Below are 20,883 nucleotides of genomic sequence, written 5' to 3'. Positions count from 1 at the left end.
TACATGTATATATGTTCCCCATTTCCTCCTAAGCCACTAGAACCATTTCAACCAAAGTTTGTACACATACCACTACTGTCTGGAAAAAATCATTGTGTGGTAAGAGCCTCCTGTCTTACAAATAACTAGTCTATATTCATCCAGTATTTGAGAATAAGAGCACTTAGTGACTTCAAACATCCTTACAAATATTTATAAATCTCTGTGAACTGCCCCCCTCCCAAACACATACAAAGAACGATGCAAGGGAAAACAGAGTATCTCTTACTGTCCTTTCACTGTTCATGGAGTACAACCTCCGCACCAGGTATAATGTCTTTATTATTAACTCGATTAGCAGCGAATCTACTTGCTAAATTATACTGTACAAAACATAGTTCAAGAGATATAATGTCATAAACATCGAACTGGGTTTGAACGAAAGTGCTAGAAACATATATGAATAATTAGTACAAATATATGGGTCGTATGTTAAATATACGGAAAATATGTGTGGCATGTGCGTATAAGGTCACGAGTATAAAACTACTCCTAAACAGCTGAATCGATTTCAGTCAAACGTGATACAGTTATCAAATACTATTTGTAAATAAAGACTGAAGAGGTGAGAAGCATAGATCTCCGATTTGGATGGGGTTAAAACATGGAGAAAGAAGTAGAGACTGAGGTGGACAGACACAGAGAACGATGGAGATGATGGACACATTTATGTGCCGAGGAGGAATTGGACAGAGAGTGGGAAAAACGGATATGAATAGAATGGGAAGAGATGGACAAAGGGAGGGGAGGGGCAAGATGGGCAGAGAAAGGAAACCAAAGATAGACCGAGGGAGGAGAGGAGAAGAGATAGACAGAAATAAAGGGCACGAGGAGTTGGACTAGGTGGGAGGAGGACATAGACGATGAAGGGAGGAAGAGGAGATGTAGAGAGAAAGAAAGATCAGAAGATGGACAAATAAAGGTGGAGGCAGACATCGACAGAGAGATAGGAGAGGAGATCGACAGAGACAGAAAAGAGGGGGAGATGGACAAGAAAAGGAGGGAGTATGGATAGAGGGAGGAGAAGATGTACAGAGGAAGGTAGATGGACATAGAGAGAAGCATTGCGGTCTGTGGGGAAGAAAGAGACGAAGCAACAGGGGATGGACTCAGAGGGGGATGAGGAGACTGTCAGAAAGAGGGGAAAGGAGGCGATGGACTGATAATAACCTGGATTGCATACATATCCGGTACTTGTGTCATGGTTGAGAATATTAACGTGATACAATGCATATAATGAACCACTTTATAAGACTAATATAATACTGCCCTTGAAAATGACAGGCAATCGAAACGTGTAAGGGTTTGTGGTGAAAAGACATAAGAAAAGTTGTAAAAACGCCAGTCAAATAGCCACTTTGAGAAATAAATGTTAGTACATTCTGAGTTATTGAAAGAATGCGCCGGCCGCGGTGGTCAAGCGGTTCAAGGCGCTCAGTCCGGACCCGCGCGACTGCTGCGGTCGCAGGTTCGAATCCTGCCTCGGGCATGGATGTGTGTGATGTCCTTAGGTTAGTTAGGTTTAAGTAGTTCTAAGTTCTAAGGGACTGATGACCACAGCTGTTAAGTCCCATAGAGCTCAGAGCCATTTTTGAAAGAATGTGATGTATAGTTAGAATGAGAATAGCATTCATCATCTTCTCAAACTCTCCATCCATCTCATTACCGTTCGATTACATTATATTTGAATGTGGAAAAGTTTCACTGTAAGGTTATCGTGTTTACATCATGCTATTTATTAATAATTGTTACTGAAGTAGGTTACAAAATTCTTCATTTTATCCACATGAGCATGCGTTGGCGCCTCGCGATTCTAAGGACTGTGCCACTACACGTTAGAAATAAAAAATAGATCCCATTCTGTAACGGATGGAGACTTAATGATACTGCTTCCATATATAAAAATGAAATCTAATTGTCAATGTATACCACAAATAGGTAATTTCTACGATGGAATTTATCAAGATCGAACAGAAAATTTAACACGATTGTTCACATTTACAGTGTACAAAATAAATGAAAGCCGATTCTGCCCAACAAGGGAAATAATTTATTTTTACAGTCGAAGTGGGAAATGTAGGCCTTTCAGACAGATATATATTGCATCTTAAAGAAAACTTAAAATGAAAGATAGCTCTAGCAGAAAAAAAAGTCTCACATTTGGAGAATCGAATGTGATAATGGGTAGTGGAAACATATTATTATTCAGAAAAGAATCCTATAACGACACACTCCTCACAAATATTCAGAATTATGTCTGTCTAGTTTTCTTCACGCTGCACATTACCTGAAGAATAAAAACAGCGCTAAGCAGAACGCTGCAGAGCAAGACAGAAAGTAGTTCCAGTTGCGGAGAGGCCAAGCTAAGAAGCCGGAAGCCATAATGCCAACCCCCAAGCTGCTGCTTGAGAAATAGTTCAGCGTCGTCCGATGTTTGATGTCTGTCAGTTCCAGACCTAAAGCAGAAAGGAAGTGCATCAGTTTTGATCTAGATCGAACTCGAACTATTAAAGTATCAACAACCAAAAATAACCTAAGCTTCAACAAATTTGGAGAAAATAAAATGGATAGATGTAATGCACAACACTGTAAAGCTATTGATTTAGATGTGCTGCAGTAGTGTCACATAAAACCGAAACGAGGGATTTGCTTGCGTCATCTGTCATCTATCAAGTGTTACAGAGTCCAGTGATAGAGGAAAGTTTTTGGAATAGAATCAGAAAGGGCAGCGATATAACAATTGGTCATTGTAGACGCCGACAGATCTTGGACTGCAGTGGCCAGGTATTCCTCACAGAGCTTCGGAACGTTTCCTAAACACAGGTTCGGCACCCAGAAGCATCGGCCAAACATGATGGAGGGCTGCGATGCGCGTCCAGTGACGGTAATTTATTAACGAGTACCAGGAATATAGCCTGACCCCGCCTTAACTACTGCCTGATTTGGCTAAAGGCATTTAAAATGGGGTACTGAATAAAAAGCGCCGCAGTCATAAGAAAATTTCGAGCAGTCTCATGTCCTATTCGCATAGGCTCACTGAAGAGACTGTAACACTAGACTGAATAGCACTTACTCTGCATCTCATTTCAACAGGGACGATTCTCGTCTTAGTATTACCCTTATTTAGGTTTGCAAGTGATAATTCCTCTTGCTTAAAACCAGGTAATTATTACACTCCATTAGATATACAGGATGGTTGGGTCCACTGGTAATTACATCAACTCATTTCTTTGCCCGCGATAAAGTGATGGCAACAGTATAGTGATAGGGTTTTCTTTATAATTCGCACTCGGGTTGTCACTCCTCTCACTGTTCTGCTGCTGCCCACCAAAGATTCCTTTGCAACAGAGTACTGATTACTACAATCAAGGTAATACCGAGAGAAACCGCCTCTAATGCTCTAACTGTTTCGATTCTGCGATGTAAGGAATTTACAACTAAACCATACTCAGCAGAAATCCAGTTGAATTCACACCTTCATGCCGTTGAGCTGCTAAAGTGTGAGGAACATAATTGCACGTGTCACCCGCTGGTCCAAGCAGTCCCAGTCATTTCCATGCGATTACGATTTCGGCGTATAATGCTTTATTTATAGCACCTGAGTGTTGATCAAACCAGGAAACTATGCGTGCAGTCTTCATTTTGGATGGCGGGACCGTCAACTGGATAATCACTGTAAAAATCTAGGAGATAGTGTAGAACATGGTCACCGCGAATTTAGAAATAAGTATCCTGATTCATGTGCTCGATAACTGCATGACTGGGGCCCCTACTACCTTGGAAGTTGTACACTTACGTCCAAGCACACATCATGTCATCCTTCACGTTCTATTTTATTTCACGCGTATTGCCCTCCCAGATCCTCCAGATTGTTCATAAATGTTCTAAGGCAATTTTATACACAACAGCCTTCTGTAGACGTACATCTCAGATGCTTTTGTTGTGCTCAGTTCCCATTTCCTTGCAGCCTATGATGCAGAGTCATACAATTCTGTGCTTCGGGTAGACATTCTCAAAAATTTATTTCTTTAATTACGCTCTATTTTGTTGCTACTAGATATTTTCTGAAGAGTATTTCGATCTCATGACAGCAACATCCTTTTAATCGTCTAAAACTTGGTCCCTGTGACTAATATCATTCCTGGTAAATCTCTTTACTTTCATGTTTTATTTATTTATTCTCACTCCGCTTTCCTTCATAGACCACGATTTATTCCATTCAAAAGATTCTGACTTTCACGGACGGTAGGAGTTTCATCAGGTAATCTGATAATTCATATCTTCTCGTATTGAATTTTGTCCTTCAGTTCGCACCATTCTTCAATTACAGTCATTCTGCTTCGACATAACAGTTGATCAGTATTCAAGGAACACGTTACAGTAGATAAAATTGTAACAGTCGCGTAGGGACAGGCAGGTTAAGATGAGACAGATTAAGGAACATAGCGAGGCATACTGATGGTCGTATTCTTGCCTTACGCAGTATGAGGGTGGAATAAGAAAGATATCCCTTAAAATTAGCACAACATATTCTCTAACACACACAGAACAGGGGATTTGCAGTACAAACACATAAATAAAGAAAACGGGGAATTTTCTACGTCTCATATGAGATAACAAGTTTTTAATATAGGTGGTGTTTTGATGTAAAATTATCAGTTAATGTTCCAGAGAAGTAAAATTGCTTTATTTCCGTAAAACAACTATCTACCTTAGTATGATCTAATACATTTTCCATTTCCACGGTTTAAGAAAAAATAGCACTCCCACTTTCTCAACAAGAACCTTTCAAAGCTGTTACCCGCATGCGTGGCTTGAAACGCGCACAGTTTTTCCTTTTATCGCACATATTCCATTTGATGATGCCTTAACTCTCCCTTTTAATGGTCCTGCGGCTGTAACCATCTTCGCTTCGGATTTTCTTACCACACTTTTATCCTTTATCCGTTGTGGTTCTTAAGCCTACAATTTTCTGGATATGATTACATAAATTTCAGTAGTAAGGACTACTGTCCAGTGTTAGTATCAGCCGATGATGTGGTCAGTAACGAATGTAAATGAAATTAACCAATTAATAGTAACAAAATGTCTTTATTATCCCATTTTTTACACAAACACCAAGACATGAATGTGATAAACATCTGCATACCACATCGTCCGAGGATATCTTTCACACTAATACGTCTACTAGGTCAAAAGACCTGACACTAATGATTCATCTAATATCTAACACGCTGACTGACACAATAATTACATGTTACAAAGTGCCATTATATACATTTCGCTGAACCCGCATCTCATGGATACAGCTGTGCGGCTCCATGTCTTAGGTTCATTGCGCGCAACGCGAATAACAGCGATAAACCACCACAGATTATCGGCAAGTAGCATTAACAGATGTTACAGAATGACTAACAAATGCAGCTGCAGGAAATAATAAAGTGAATAAAAAAACTAAAACAAATTGGAAGCAATTACTACATGTTGGAGTATGGATTCCCACAATTCACTCACCAACAGCCAACGCTGATTCGATCATAGGCCCTGCAGCAGCTGATATGAGGGACTCCGCCAGGATGAAGAGCAAAAGGACGTCTGGTGTGAGGACCAGCAAAAGCCTGCTGATAACATGGGCCGCCATGCACAGGAACTGCTGGGGCCGTCGGCCGTACCTACAGCCAGGCATAGGAATAACGTTGATCGGTAATGCTGGATTTCCAGTCAGGTGGCTTCTGCTGATACTGACTGCTTAAAAAGTGCTATACAGTTTTACAGTAACAACGAATTTAGAGCATTAATGTAGCTCACAACTGCTTATCCGATTTGATTACGTTGTTAAATTTTAAATCTTAAGTAGCTGATACTATTTTTTCATCTCTTTAGCGTCACAGAACCCGACAACAATGATCTAGCACATTTGTATTTACCTTGAGTATCTTACAACAATATGAAATACTTGCAAAACGCATGACGATCGACAGGCTGTGGTACTGTGTAGCAGGAGCGTCTTTTTTTTACAATTGTCAATAGTTACATAGAATAGCATCATTCTTTTGCCCCTCACATTTTTTCTAAAATAGTGAAATTACTTTCTGACGGCGTACTTTAATGTTTATTCCGCGGATCAGCACAGTTTGTTCTGGATACATTCAAATGCAATACAAAAACTGAAATTTTAGTGAAAATTCATAACGCAACTTTTCAAGCAGGAACATCTGATCAATTACAGCTTCTCGGATATATTGTAAATTTTTGATGAAACCATTCGAAACCTTGTTAAATGATTGCATGCTGTCTTCTCTTTGTCTCTGAACAGCAATTCAAAAGGAATGTCTAAAACGTTCTCTGACCTATGGACCGTCAAGAGCATCAGCATTAACATTTTCGATTTTGTAGTTTCCACATGCCCATAGAGAGAGATCGTCAGTGGTAAACAGGAAAATCTCTTGCCCGGCAAGATCACATAGTATTTTATTTCACAATCATCGAGGTCAAAAGAGCAGTGCTGTCATCATCAGATCTACAACGCACTTGAAGTAAAGATACTACAAAGAGAATTTATCATTGTGCACACATCTTTAAATCAGTGATAAGAAGTACATAAGCATAGTTTACATACTTTCGAAAAATTCTTTATAACATGCGTACATGCTACCACTACAATGAGTCCAGTTCCAGTTAGATGAAACCACATCGTGTTGGATCGTTAAACATTAAAAAGAGCATTTCTTCCTCCACGAATGCACCTTCTGTGTGTGCACTAGAATTCCTAGGTACCCAATTGGTGCAATGTATGCCTACTTTTATTTGTCATCAGTCTTCTGACTGGTTTGAGGCAGCCAGCCACGAATTCCTCTCCCAATCCCGCTCCCTCTTGGACTATCGAAGTTAATACCTAATGTCTTAACAGATGTCATTTCGTCCTGTACCATGTTCTTGTCAGTGTTTTCAACATATTCCTTTCCTCTGCGATTCTGCACATAATCTCCTCATTCCTCAATCAGTCAACCTAATTTTCAACATTCGTCTGTAGCAGCACACCTCAAATGCTTCGAATCTCTTCTATTTCGGTTTTCCAACAATCTGTGTTCTTTACCATACTATGCTCTGCTTCTAAGATACACGACCAAGAACTTCTTCCTCAAATCAAGGCCTACGTTTATTAGTTAGTTTCTCTTTGCCAGGAATGCCCTTTCTCCCAGTGCTAGTCAGCTCTTGATGTCCTCCTTTTTCCATCCATCACTGGCTATTTTGCTGCCTCGGTTGCTCAATACGCTAAATTCATCTACTTTGTGACCACCAATCCTGATGTTAAGTTTCCCACTGTTCTCACTTCTGCTACTTCTCATTACTTTCCTCTTTCTTCAGTCTACACTCAGTACATATTCTGTACTTATTAGACTGTTCATTCTATTCAGTAGATCATGCAATTCTCCTTCAAATTCAGTAAGATAGCAACTTCATCAGCAGATAGTAACATTGATATCCTTTCACCTTGAATTTTAATTCCACTCCTGAACTTTAGTTTTATTTCCATCATTACTTCTTCGATATACAGAATGAACAGTAGGGCCAAATGATCAAATCCTTGTCTTATACCAGTTTTAAATCGAGCACTTCCTTTTTTCTCGTCCATTGTTATTATCCCATCTTGGCTCATGTACTTGTTGTATATTAACCATATTTTCCTATTACATACCCAGAAATTGGAACATCTTTGACGATTTTACATTGTCGAATGCTTTTTCCAGGTTTACAAATCCGATGGACGTGTCTTCATTTTTCTTCAGTCCTGGCTTGCATTATCAACCGCAACATCAGAATTGCCTCTGCTGCCTTTACCTTTCCTAAAGCCAACCTGATCGTCTTCTAACACATCTTTTCTTTTCCATTCATCTGTATATACTTCTTATCAGTAACTAGAATGCATGAGCCGTTAAGCTGGTTTTGCGATAATTCTCATATCTCTCCACTCTTGGGAGTTGTGTAGATGATATTTTTACGAAAGACAGCCTAATACCTTCTACACACCAAAGTGAATAGTCGTTTTGTTGCCACTTCCCCCAACCACTTCAGATATTCTTATGCATTGTTATCCATGCCTTCTGTCTTATTTGATCCTAAATCCTCTAAAGCTCTCTTAAATTCTGTTACTGGATCCCCTATCTCTTCTAAATCGACTCCCGTTTCTTCTTCTATGACATCAGACAAACCTTCCACTGCATAGAGGCGTTCAACTTATTCTTACCACCTACCCGCTCTCCCCTCTGAGTAGAATATTTTTATCGCTCCTGGCTCAGTTGGCTCAGCCATGGCTCATGCCAGGACCGACTCATGTTATCCACGACCGGTTGAAATATTCTACTATAACACACGTCTGCAGATATTTTCCTTCAAACACTCCTATTTTAGTATAAATTACTTAGAAAATTAATGAAAACGAATATATTTTCTTATCATGCTTGCATATAATAAAACAATAATTTTTTCATACAAAAGTAGAATGGAAAGACAATTAATTTCATATTCCTTTTACAAAAAGCGCACATTTGAAAAAATATTTGAGTCAATCTCGCAAAGAATAACTCATAATAAAATTTTGTAAGCTCTCCAGTGCAGTGTATATTATTGCTTAGCTGTGCTCTTAGAAGTAATGTAAATGAAAAATTCCCTCTCTAAATGTCCAAAAACATTCGCTGCCATATGAAAGAAAATTAGAGACCTTTTTCCTTCAAGTTTACTCTCCTTATTTCATTTCTAAGCTCTGTGTTTTTTCGAAGTCTATCTGGAAGTCAAGGTAGCTATTCTCGTTTGCACCTCTTCCCATCACTTTTCATTAAGGAAGCAGAGCTTGCACAGCAGTGAATTGATGATCGTTATCCCCAGTGTTATGATATCCACCCCACTCCTCACCCACGCATTCTGGGAACAAATGTTTTCGACCGCAGCTTGTAAATATACTTGAAATCTTAATGACAGTTTCATTATAAATATGCTAGTTTCATCAGTTTATTTAGGGTGTAAATAAATAATTTTCTTCACATTTTCGTATTTTTGTTGAAGTGATGACATGTATATAACATGTAATGTTCCTATGCAACACTCAATATTAGATTTAAAGAGAATATTGTATGATAAAAATGAAATATATCCCAATACCGTTGTAAATGCCAGTTGCTTTAGCGCCATCTGTGAATGGAGTTATGAACTGCTTAGTTAATGGTGAATATAGAAAGTGTAAGTGGGACATTCTTGGAATAATCAGGAAAAAGCCACTGCACAGCTCTATCTCATTTCCTCTGACGCCACACTGCCGAGTAGATCAGTATTATCTTATGGAGAGACCACATACTGCGGGTCTAGTACGAACTGTTAACATTCAGAGCCTTCAGCATCCTAAGAAGACTTACACAGCCTGGACCCATGTTGTTTTGTACGGATGTGTGGAGTAAAAAAAAATTGATTTCATGCAAATATTAACGGATTTTGAAAATTAAAAGTGCTAAAATCATCTACATAACAAGAGATCTCTGAAGTATCATATTCTAATTAACATACTAAACTTCCTCCGTTATTAATCCGTCTGTCTTTCTGAAAATATTTTAATATGTAATGTAAACATGAAATTAACACTTCTGTAACTTACGCAAATTTGTTATTCATTTATAAAGTAAATATTTTCTTTATGTATTCTGTGCTGCACATCGAAAGTTAAAATTTTATCACCATACATTGTTACATACGCTACAATCAGGATTGTTTTAATGAAAGGTTGTGCAAAGTTGCATAGTCGTTTTTGTAAAGCAACAATTTTCTCCATGGCTCATGTTACTGTCATGGATCAGATAATTTGAATTGAAATTACATGGAGTTATGACAGTGTCTGATCTGAATATTACAACTCATTAAAATCTAGAAATACATGGTATGCTTAGAAAAAACTAGTTGGGGATTAACATTCGACATTTCCTCAGGGAAAATCTCGTTTTATTCGTTTTTCAAATATACCTTCTGTTGATTAATGTGATCGAATAATGAAGAGTCAAGTAACAAATTATCGTTAAAATTTGTATCAAATACAATGAATATGAAATATCGCACATCAAATTCGGCAGAGTTATAGAAAGTTGTGATATAAAGTTCAAAATTATTCTTGCCACTCAAACCGGTAACTACTGCAGTGTGTAGTTCATAAAAAAATATCATAAATATGGGATTTCACAGAATATTTGACAGCTGTTCTAACTCGTAATTTGGTTGATATTTAACAACTGGTACATGAATTTCCGATGATTCTAATACGATTTGTTCTTCCTTAGGAAGTGTATACAAAATTATTATGGATACATCCTTCCAAGAGTATACTATAAGTAGCTCATGGAGTCAAATATAGCAGCTTTTGATGAAAGTAAATTACGTTCTATATAAAATACTACTTCCTTTCTGTATGGACACAAAATAAGATACTTTTGCCCCGTAGTTATCAATTAATTTTTATTGAATTTCCCACCATATTTTGATAATATGATGCTCATCCCTCACCATTAGCTATAGCATTTCTAAAATTGATACATAACTGTGCATGATTTGGATGAAGCCATCCATCAACAATATTTATTTCAGTATCTTCATCGTTAAATTACATTTATTTCCATCATTTACAGATAATAAAAGAAACTGATACCTCTAGATTTTCTTCATGAAGAAGAATTAGTGGGAAATAAAAATTTTCATAAAGAAGTTGTTCGAATAACACAGATGTCTGTAGATAGATGTTGTGACTTTCTTATCAACAATCCAAAACATGTTATCTGAAGATTTTGTATTAGAATTTCAAGCTAAAGTTAGTTGGGTAAACATTTTAAAACTCAACCATTACCTGAATCATACAAAAAATAAATGCTAAAATATATGGACTAATTGAACAAACTATGGATAACAAATGCTCTGTATGATTAAATCACCAGTTATATAAACAAAATATAATATTCTTTTTCATAAAGGGAGTACTGATAAATGGTAAAAAGAAAAGTTATTTACTGATTGGGTAGAATTGTTATTAAGGAAACACAGATTCTTTTTGCTGTGACAATTTTTATTGTGTCATAAATCGATTGTCCTTGTGTGTAGTTATTTAAAATATGAAAATAAAAATACCAGCAGACTATTCTTAAAGTTTCTTTCGTTTTTGATACAAAATTATTGAATGATGATAAAAGGGTAAATGCCAACCTCAAATTTTCACTGGTTGTTGAAGGAGCAACATGAGGTTATAATGTATTTACTTCTTTCTTTCTTTTATATAAACTTTCTATAACTGTATCAACTACTACATTAAAATTCTGAATATGATATTCTCAATCTTTTAGATTTTCTAAGTGAGTTATTTGACCATTATACAGCTATTAGGTTTTTTATCTTATATTATCCATGTTTACAGACTGAAGCCAGAGTTTGTCTCTAAATCTAATTTGGAAGTTTTCTACATGAGGAATTTAGGATGTCATAACTAAAGGATATAGACCAGGTTCCTAATTAAATTTTTAAATATCTCCCATATTTAGGTAGTCATCTTTCACTTCGACTAAACATTTTCAAATGTTTTACAGTAGCTTTGATTGGTTTATTTTCTACGCCATTCATGTCCAAGGGCATTTGCAATTTGACTTACATTAAAGCATGGGTCATTATTCTCCTCAATTATCATAAACATTGGCTTATTTTTATGTATAAGCTTGTTGTTGATTATTGCTATAATGGATTCCACAAAAGAGAAAAAATTTTATTAAAATTTTAACATTTCTTATAAATTTTTTGGTATGAATGGAGAATGTTGAAAAAGAACCAGAGCATTCTTGTTTCAAATGTCAATTTTGTAAATATTGTAATACTAAGAAGTCAATTGATAATTAAATTTCATAGAAATAAACATAAGATGGTTATCAAACGCTTTGTAGCCAATGTATAAATGAGTATGACGTAAAAATGACAACAGTAAAATAATTCCTTGTGTATTTGGAAAACTATTTCTGGATATTATTAACAAAATCTTTTACAATGATTTTGGATGAAGATCATATGAAAAAATTATCATCTAGGAAACATTAACTTCAAAAGAATGAACAAATTTTAATTCATTAATATGTGAAATATATGAATAGACACTATAGAGACTGTTGTTTGTAGGGGACCAATTTCGTAAGATATTTAATGAATGTATCAAAAAAGAGGTTGATGATATTGGAGTAATTTATTTTGAAACTATAGGAATGAAATCGTTGACTCCTGAAGAAAAATCAAGAGATAATAAGTCTTAAGTTTGTACAATGTGTGAATGTAATTACTCACAGAATATAAAAAGGTTCAACATCATGATCATTTAAATGGAAAAATAACAATCCAGTGCGTATTAAATCAAATTTGCTGTTAGAACATCTGATGTTTGTAATTTTTCAGGATAACTTGGGATGCATTTTTGAAAATGATTAAGCAACCACTTGATTTATTACAAGTTTATAATACGACTTCAATGGATCAAAAGGTAATAAGAGGAGGTATATCACAGTGTTGTGAAATATCAAACACTGCTAAAGCTGCATATATTTTTAGTAGATTTAGAATATCCAACATAATGACATGATTTACAAACATAGAATTTGCTTTAACTCCTTATAATAAAGCTGTATGAGGAATTAAAGTAAGCAAGTTGTTGACCTTTCTCAATGTCAAACACGATTTTTTAATACACTATAGAAGTCTTTAACAGTTTTTGGAATGAAAATATCAAATATACAAGCATTCTTTATATATCATCAGTTGGAGTGGTTGGAGTATATAGATTTAAATATAGAAATGAGAATTAAAGCCAAATATTATTTTGTTAATAATTTCTATATTGTGATGAAAATTACGTATTTGGTATAACAATGGAAAATATTAGAAATAGAGTTGATATAAAATTAGTATCAATGGAGAAAAGTGCGATAAACTTACCACAAATCCAAACAATAAAGGAAGTACCACATGTAATGAAAATCTTTAGGCTACTCATATGAATGATGCACAAATTACATTAAATAATCCAGTCTTTGTTGGAATGAGTATACTTGATGTACCTAATGAACTGATATTTTATTTTCACTATAGAATATTTCGAATTGTGTTATCAAGGCAAGGACAGTTATATCTACATTATAAATATTGAAGATATATATGAAAACGATAAGTAATAAATTTGATAATAGTGATTATGTGAAGATACCATTTGTGGTAATCAACAATCAAACAAGGCAGCCTTAGGAAACATGAAACATGAATTGAATGGAAAAATAATGGACAAATTTTGCAGTTTGAAATATGTATGTTTATGAATTTGGTGATAAAACTGAGAAAAATCTATTGCTTTAAGAAATGCATTATTAAAAATAGAATAATCTCAGATTATAAATATTGTTTGTTTAACAATAGAGAACAGTACAGGAAGATTAATATAATCCAAAGTTAAAAACACAAAACACACAAAGTTGAAATAAATGAGAATATGTTGAGACTTCATGATAACAAAATATATGTTTTGGAAAAATAGATGCATTACCATATGGGCATTACAAATTATAAAAAAATGTATGAAAGACTTTTCTTTATCAATGAAGACTCTAATCAAGAAACTTAACAACACAAATGCATGAAAAGAGATAACAAGCTAAGAGAATTACAGATAAGTATTTTATACAACATTACTAGATATGCAATATTGGTAGTTATGCTGAATGTTTAAAATATTAGATTAACAGAAAATATTTCTATGTAACTTAACAATTAGTTAAGATTATTTTACCAGTTAGACATTATAATTAAAATACTGACAGGGATATTCAACTGACTGAAAATTGGCAGTTGTAGCTGAAATATAAGGAAATGAGAAAGTTAAGAGCAGAAATAATGATTTTCGTGATCTGGAATTCACTCTGTGAATTTTTTCACATTTAATTTGTTCCTATCACATTGTGTAATCTTAAGGACAATACTAAATGGCACAGGAACTGCTGGGGCCATCGGCTATACCTACAGCCAGGCATAAGAATAACGTCAATCCATGATGCTGTCACGCAGGTGGATTCTGCTGATACTGACTGCTCTGAATGTGCTATACAATTTTACAGTAGCACACATCAGCATATCTGATTTGATTACATTTTTATGACAATTTGTAAATCTTAAGTAACTGATACTATCTGTTCATGTCTTTAGCGTCACAGAACCAGACAACTAAGATCTAGCTTATCTGTAATTACCTTAAATATCTTACTACTGTCTGAAATACTTCCAAAACTCATGACGATCGTCGGGCTATGACTCTGTGTAGCGTCTTTTTTACAACAATTGTCAATAGCAACATAGCACAGCATCATTCTGTTGCCCTTTACATTTTTGCTCCAACGGTAAAATAACGTTCTGAAGGCGTATTTATTGCTCAGATCACCACAATTTGTAGGGAATATATTCAAGTGTTATACAAATTTTAGTGACAATTCATAACGCAAAGTTCCATTGGGGCTGTTGTGCTACCCACTATTCTGCTCCCTCCAGTTCTGATCGCTCACAACCCCCCCCCCCCCCCTTGCCCACCATAATACGACAGACCCAGGTGTAGATGTATAATTACTACTTATAATAATTATGTGTTATTTATGGTTTGTATAATAATTATGTGTCACTAACGTTTATACAAAACACAGGTCTGGCAGAAAAATAGACTTACATCATTATTAAAATATATTATACAGAAAAAAGTCTTATTATAGGTTAGGTGAATAGACTATTTTAGAGAATTTGAGACGATAAGCCACAATATTCAGAAGAGGCAGTAGTCGAATAAGGAGGCCGATGACCAGCGGAGTTTGTGCAGCAGCAGTCAGCACCAACAGATCAACAACTGATCAGATGTGAAATGCTTCCAAGGAGATCAACGGCAAGCGTAGTACGCACATCAGTGGTCAATGCTCCAGTCACATGTGTGACGTATCTGTCGATGTGGAGGAGGACGACAGGACAGTGTCCGACTACCCCAGAATAGAGGTGAAACAACGAAAGCCAGCACGTTTGTCTATATTGGTCACGTTTCTGCCCAACGAGAGAAGTATACATGAACGACCAAAGAGTCAGTCGCCGTCCAAGAAACTTCGCGACACAGGATAAGTAACACCGACAAACAGTCATGAGCGGGTCCTTTGAGGAGAGAAATGAGAAACGAAAAAATGTCGCCAGCACGGACAAACTGATGACTAGTCAGCGGACGTCCCACTTCGCTGCAACGACTAAGCCGCTGTGCTGATCGACAAAAGAAGATGGCGGTACCACGCCAATAGCTCAACGCCAAAGATGCCATCCCTGATGCTCCCTCAAAATACTTCGTGTGCTACTTATCTAGGTGACAGGTGAGGACGAAGAGACGGCGGCCTCACCAAATGAGTCACCTGTGAACTTAAAGGTTGACGAACTCCGCCAGAAAACGCCGAACGTGAGGGTCGCTGGTTCGATTCCGGTACGGAGCACTCAGCGCCACGACATAGCCGCTTGTTACTTACGCAACGAGTGAAGTCACAAAGAAAAAACCTCGCCAACACTGCATAGGGTCACTGGCACAGTACCGAGCCAAGAATACGCTGCTTGGCGCACAGCTGCAACATGAGTTGTCGCCGTATCAGTTGTCACTGGAATCAGCACCCTAGGACTCCGTACCGCAGCACTGCCACGGGGAATTGAGCGAGTTGAAACACTATATTATCTCTTATTTAAATAGTCTTATGTGTCACTAAATGACTGATAGTGGAACCACCAATGTTTCTGTAGTGGACTGGCCCGACAGCCAATCCACTATGACTGGTAGCCGAAAGGCACGCGTTTAAGCTCACGCAGGCTGGCATGAGGTCTGGAACAGTTATAGGAGTTGAGTCTAATAAAAAAGGAAGTAACTGGTAGAATACTTAACTTTAATCCATAATTGTAGAACATCGCTCTTGATGATACAGAATTATAATCTCAATATAAACTGGTAATGGCGCCTTGCTAGGTCGTAGCAAATGACGTAGCTGAAGGCTATGCTAACTATCGTCTCGGCAAATGAGAGCGTATTTGTCAGTGTAGCATCGCTAGCAAACTCGGCTGTACAACTGGGGCGAGTGCTAGGACGTCTCTCTAGACCTGCCGTGTGGCGGCGCTCGGTCTGCAATCACTGACAGTGGCGACACGCGGGTCCGACGTATACTACCGGACCGTGGCCGATTTAAAGGCTACCACCTAGCAAGTGTGGTGTCTGGCGGTGACACCACAGTTTCACTCACACCTCAACCACTGAGCCCTTCCAATGTTTTCTGTAGGCTGTCATGACTGTTGAAACAGTTGCTCTTGAAACATTCAATAAGTTGCCTGTCTTGGTTACTGATGCTCCAGCTAGTCGGGCACCCACAATGGGCCCACTTTGGAACTCTGTTAGGTCTTTCAGTGCACATCGACCTAGGCCTTTGGATGCAAATTCGAAGTGTGCACTACTCATAAATAACATTCGCTGATGCCTAGTCCGTACAGAGTACGCGCAGTCCAGCGCAGCACGTGTCTTACCGGCATTCTGAAACATCAAACACAATCGTCCCATTACTACCACTGTTCAAATGCTACACTGTGGGTAACAGCGTCGGCTGGGTACACCCTCATGGATGTTCGGAAGCTATCCTCTAGATCAGTAAAATGTAAAGTAAAAGCATTCCCGAAGCTACCCTTCCAAGTGACTATTTCATTCCGTTACGAACGACGTGTTCTGTTTCACCTCACAACAAAGCCTACCAAAGGCAGAAGTCATCTATAATGAATATTACTTACCATTGGGCGAGGAAGTAGCTTCATCTGTTAGAGAAAGTGGTGCTCTAAGCACAATGTAAGTGGTAATCTCTGTGTGTGTTTTTAAGGTTACTTGCTAATTTAATCTCCACTGGTTTCTTAGCAACACTGTCCCTTTAGATGGAGATGTTCTGCAACAGTAGATGTGGTCCACTGTAGTACGAGTAAGTGTGTGTGACGCTTGACGCTCGTGCTCAATACATCGGTCACCCAGGGTTCATATGGTATAACCAACGTGTGACCTACCACAACTGCAAGTAATACGGTAGACAATAGTCACCAGGACGCTAGTCTTAGATGGTGGCCGAAAAATGCACTCACTCCATCTTTCGACAGAATACTACGAACTCTTCTGGAAGTCTTACTCGCATAAAGCCAACACGCCGTAGACTTAGGTTCCGCCGCATTATTTTCAACAATTACCACGATTCAGTATCCCAACGTGAATCTGGCCTTCCACTATAATCATTCTGGCGAGAGGTGACTTACTGGTGGGCTAAGTCAGCTGAACTCCTTTACTGTCTGAGACGACGTGTACTCTATGAATCTGAATTTGGCGTACCCCTTCCAGTGAGAGGTGTTAGCTGGGAAGTACAAACCAGTGTATGTTGGCTTCCTACAATGATATAGCAATATAACCCAAACGCTGTCCTCACCAACACGCCACCATTTTTCCACTTCAATCGTGAATTGAATATTCGAGTGGACGAATTAAGATTTTATAAGAACCTATTTAAATTCTCATTTTTATGAGGTCAAACGGCAAAAGTGTTTAGATATGTCAAAAATCACGCAGGTTTCAATGCCGCTGACTCTAGTTCGCGTTCCTCAGATTCTTCAGCGTATAGACTGGCAGTAAAATGCGAAAAAGTTCTACCCCATCTCAACAGTATCTTTTGCGTCACACAACTGCTCTTTCAGTAAAAAGTTTGAGGAAGCCCACAAATGTCAAAATAGCCTCAGTTAACCGTAACGAATGAAGCAGAGGAAAGCGAGCGATGAGACAGAGCACATGAAAACATACTACATGAGAATCGTTCAAAGACAATCCCTGTAATCGATGTAAGAAATCCCTAGAGTTCTTAATATGATGCGACACCGACCTGCTAGCGGGCACAACAAAGTAGCAACACCTTTTATTACATGGTATGTGCAGCACCAGTGTTATTGACAATAACCCTCAGACGAACACCTTCCCGATGAATCTTTGGAAGGCCATATAGTTCAGAGGGGAAATCACAGTACCAGTTAGAACTTAGACGCAACCTTACGGAAGGTATCTTTGTTTCAGGAGCCTGTAGGTCTCGTCTCAGTCGTATCTGTCGAGTCAGCACTGAGACTGTGATACATTGGATCAGGCAGTAAACACCCCGTGGTTCGAATATAATTCTCCTTGGTAGTGCACAACATGTGTCTCTTCTAATTCGCATTGCACTTCGAAGAGGCAGTTGAAAAGCACCCATTTCGACAGTACTTACAAAATCAACATCTACAAAACCTCTGATCGACTGTGTAATGTTTAAAACTTTTCCTAGCAGGGACGAAGCTGCGCCATCGAACCCTTTCTGCGTGATACTGATCACAGAACGTCGAGATGTAATATTACACTCTGAGGCAGGAAAACGTTCGAACTAAGCCGGAGCCGGGGAGTTAAAAGACGAAACACCCAGTCAGACTGCAACCAAGAGGCACGGTCTAGCCAGTCCCAAGAAAATGACAGATGTTTCGAAGTAATCACTAAATAAACGTGAAATAATTCCTTGGAAACAAATCCAACTATCGCAGACTATAATGAACCCTCTCATAACCAACAGCTAAACCGTACCGCACGTTGCTTGATGCTTTTAGCGACAACAGAATTAATATCATACATAATTTTAGCAAACGCTGAAACATCATCATGGCGTCGACACCGTCACAAGAACGAAAATGTACATGGCATTTTCATGATCCTACCGCAATGTTTATCTGACTTCAGCATGTAACGTCACAATTGCTGACAGTATCGGCAAACAGTGTATAATCTGACTTCCACCCGGCTTATAAAACGTGGAGACAACTTACGAGTTTGGAGTTTCGTTTACACCGGTATGTATAGAATGCCCAATCTTAACACTTTTTTTAAGTACACCCGAGTCTTATTGTATTAAGTAGCACAATTAATTATGAAACGAGAATTTTTAATCTAAAAAGAATGAGGCATAGAAAGAGGATCATAACTCACTAATAACTCAATATTGTACATCAAGTGATGTCTTCTAGTAGTTTGGGACTTGATAAGATATCGTTCTTTTAAGAGCGTAAAAGGGGGAAATCGATTACAGACTCACATTAAAGATAATGAGTGAACACTTACATGTCGCCTATATACCCAAAGAGCAGTCCCAGAGCAACTCCGATATTCTGTGCGTAGAACAAGACATCATTTGTGACGTGCTTGCTGTCACAGACCCAGTTCATCTGCGAAGGGACCGTCAGCGAGAACCACGTGTCGTCATAGTCCCAGCCGTGCTGGCACTGGACGGGTTCTTTGTTGCTCCAGTCGACGTCATCACTCTGGTTGTACATCAGGCACTTGCTGAACGAGTCTCCTTCCCTGCGCGAAAAGCAAAGCTTTCGTTTCAAATGCCGTACATGACTTTTAAATAACGGTATTATAAGTATGGGTCCCTTACCTTTCGGCTTAATCATAACGAAAACAGCCAAACTGAAATTCTAGCCAATGATACCGGTGGCGTAATGTTTCTGTATATGTATTTGTCTGAATCAAACATTACAAATTTATAACTGTGGACGAGCTGATAAGATAATGTGAACCATAATTTACCGAAACACCAGTACATATACTAGGTGTCCAGAAAAGGGCTCCCTGATTTCAAAATTAAATATCTCGAAAACAAAGGTCGATAGAGGAATGCAGTAAACGGTATGTTTATTGTGAAAGCTGTAACAAGTGTATACAGCAGTTTGAAATAATAGTTACAAAAGCAACTAACAGATGGCGCCGTACGGTGTACAGCTCATATCAGCATACATAAGTGAAATAATCGTATGAAAACAATCTTTGCAAAAAATCATATCACAATGTTTTCAAAATGTTCACCATTGTCCTTTTCTGGACTCCCTGTAGCAGCCCATAATGTTTTGAGAACTGTTCGGACATTTTGTGCTTGATGGTGTTTTTCAGGAGATTTACAGAAATATTTCACACAGATTTCCAGGAAACGTGTTTAATGTTTCATTTAAACTGCCACACTTACTTCGCATGGACGGCCTAATCTCTGTTTTCTTCCACCATAACTAGGTGCTACGTAAACACCCAAAAGGACTATTAGTTTTCTGATTCTTGGAGCTGCATTTCTCGGTGGTTGGTGTAGACTCAGTCACAGATTAAGTCACAGAGTAGACATTAAAATTATTCACGAACTTGACTGTCCAATTTCCACATGCTCATAGCCACCACCTGAAGACATTTCTTTCATGACACTGCCATACGTCTACAAAATTCTAAATCTCTTGAACACAAATGATTCAGTTCTCATCAAAAGTTGCGTTTAAATACTGAAAATCAATTTAACTATTAATGTGGTTCACGCAGCATAAAATTTGGTGAAAGCTGATCTGTAGCATACGTTGGCTTCTCTGCTCTATTAGCCGTCAATCTGCTGTATAATTATTTAGATAGATATGGTGAAAAATATGTAATAATAATCGAGACGTTCGTGGAAAGTGTGAGGTATTCTTGCGGCACATTACAAATAAACAGAGTTTGAGACTGTAGTACAGACAATTCCAGACGGTGAGATTATATAAGTATGTGATTCTGCGAAAAGCAAGGAAAGGCTCAGACGAAGAGACTCTTAGGTTCCAGATATCCAAATAAAAAAATTAGAAAACTCGTCCTTTTACTGCAGAAGTAGATTTAAAACTCATTAATCGACATCAAAA

General features: G+C 37.8%; 1 protein-coding gene across 1 annotated transcript in view; it reads right to left on the bottom strand.

The window, feature by feature from the left end:
* LOC124788478 (solute carrier family 22 member 7-like) overlaps positions 1–20,883 on the bottom strand; it is a 39,026-nt gene that overhangs the window by 16,690 nt on the left and 1,453 nt on the right. Inside the window, exons 2-4 of the mRNA XM_047255748.1 lie at positions 19,292–19,531; positions 5,554–5,711; positions 2,327–2,495 (exon numbers count right to left, since the gene is read on the bottom strand). Of these exons, the coding sequence (XP_047111704.1) occupies positions 2,327–2,495; positions 5,554–5,711; positions 19,292–19,531 (567 nt within the window). The remainder of the gene's footprint in view (positions 1–2,326; positions 2,496–5,553; positions 5,712–19,291; positions 19,532–20,883) is intronic.

This window comes from Schistocerca piceifrons, chromosome 3 (assembly GCF_021461385.2).
Source record: "Schistocerca piceifrons isolate TAMUIC-IGC-003096 chromosome 3, iqSchPice1.1, whole genome shotgun sequence".
NCBI classification, from domain to species: Eukaryota; Metazoa; Arthropoda; class Insecta; order Orthoptera; family Acrididae; genus Schistocerca; species Schistocerca piceifrons.
The sequence above is the reverse complement of the archived record's forward strand: the minus strand, read 5'-3'. Positions and strand labels throughout refer to the sequence as shown.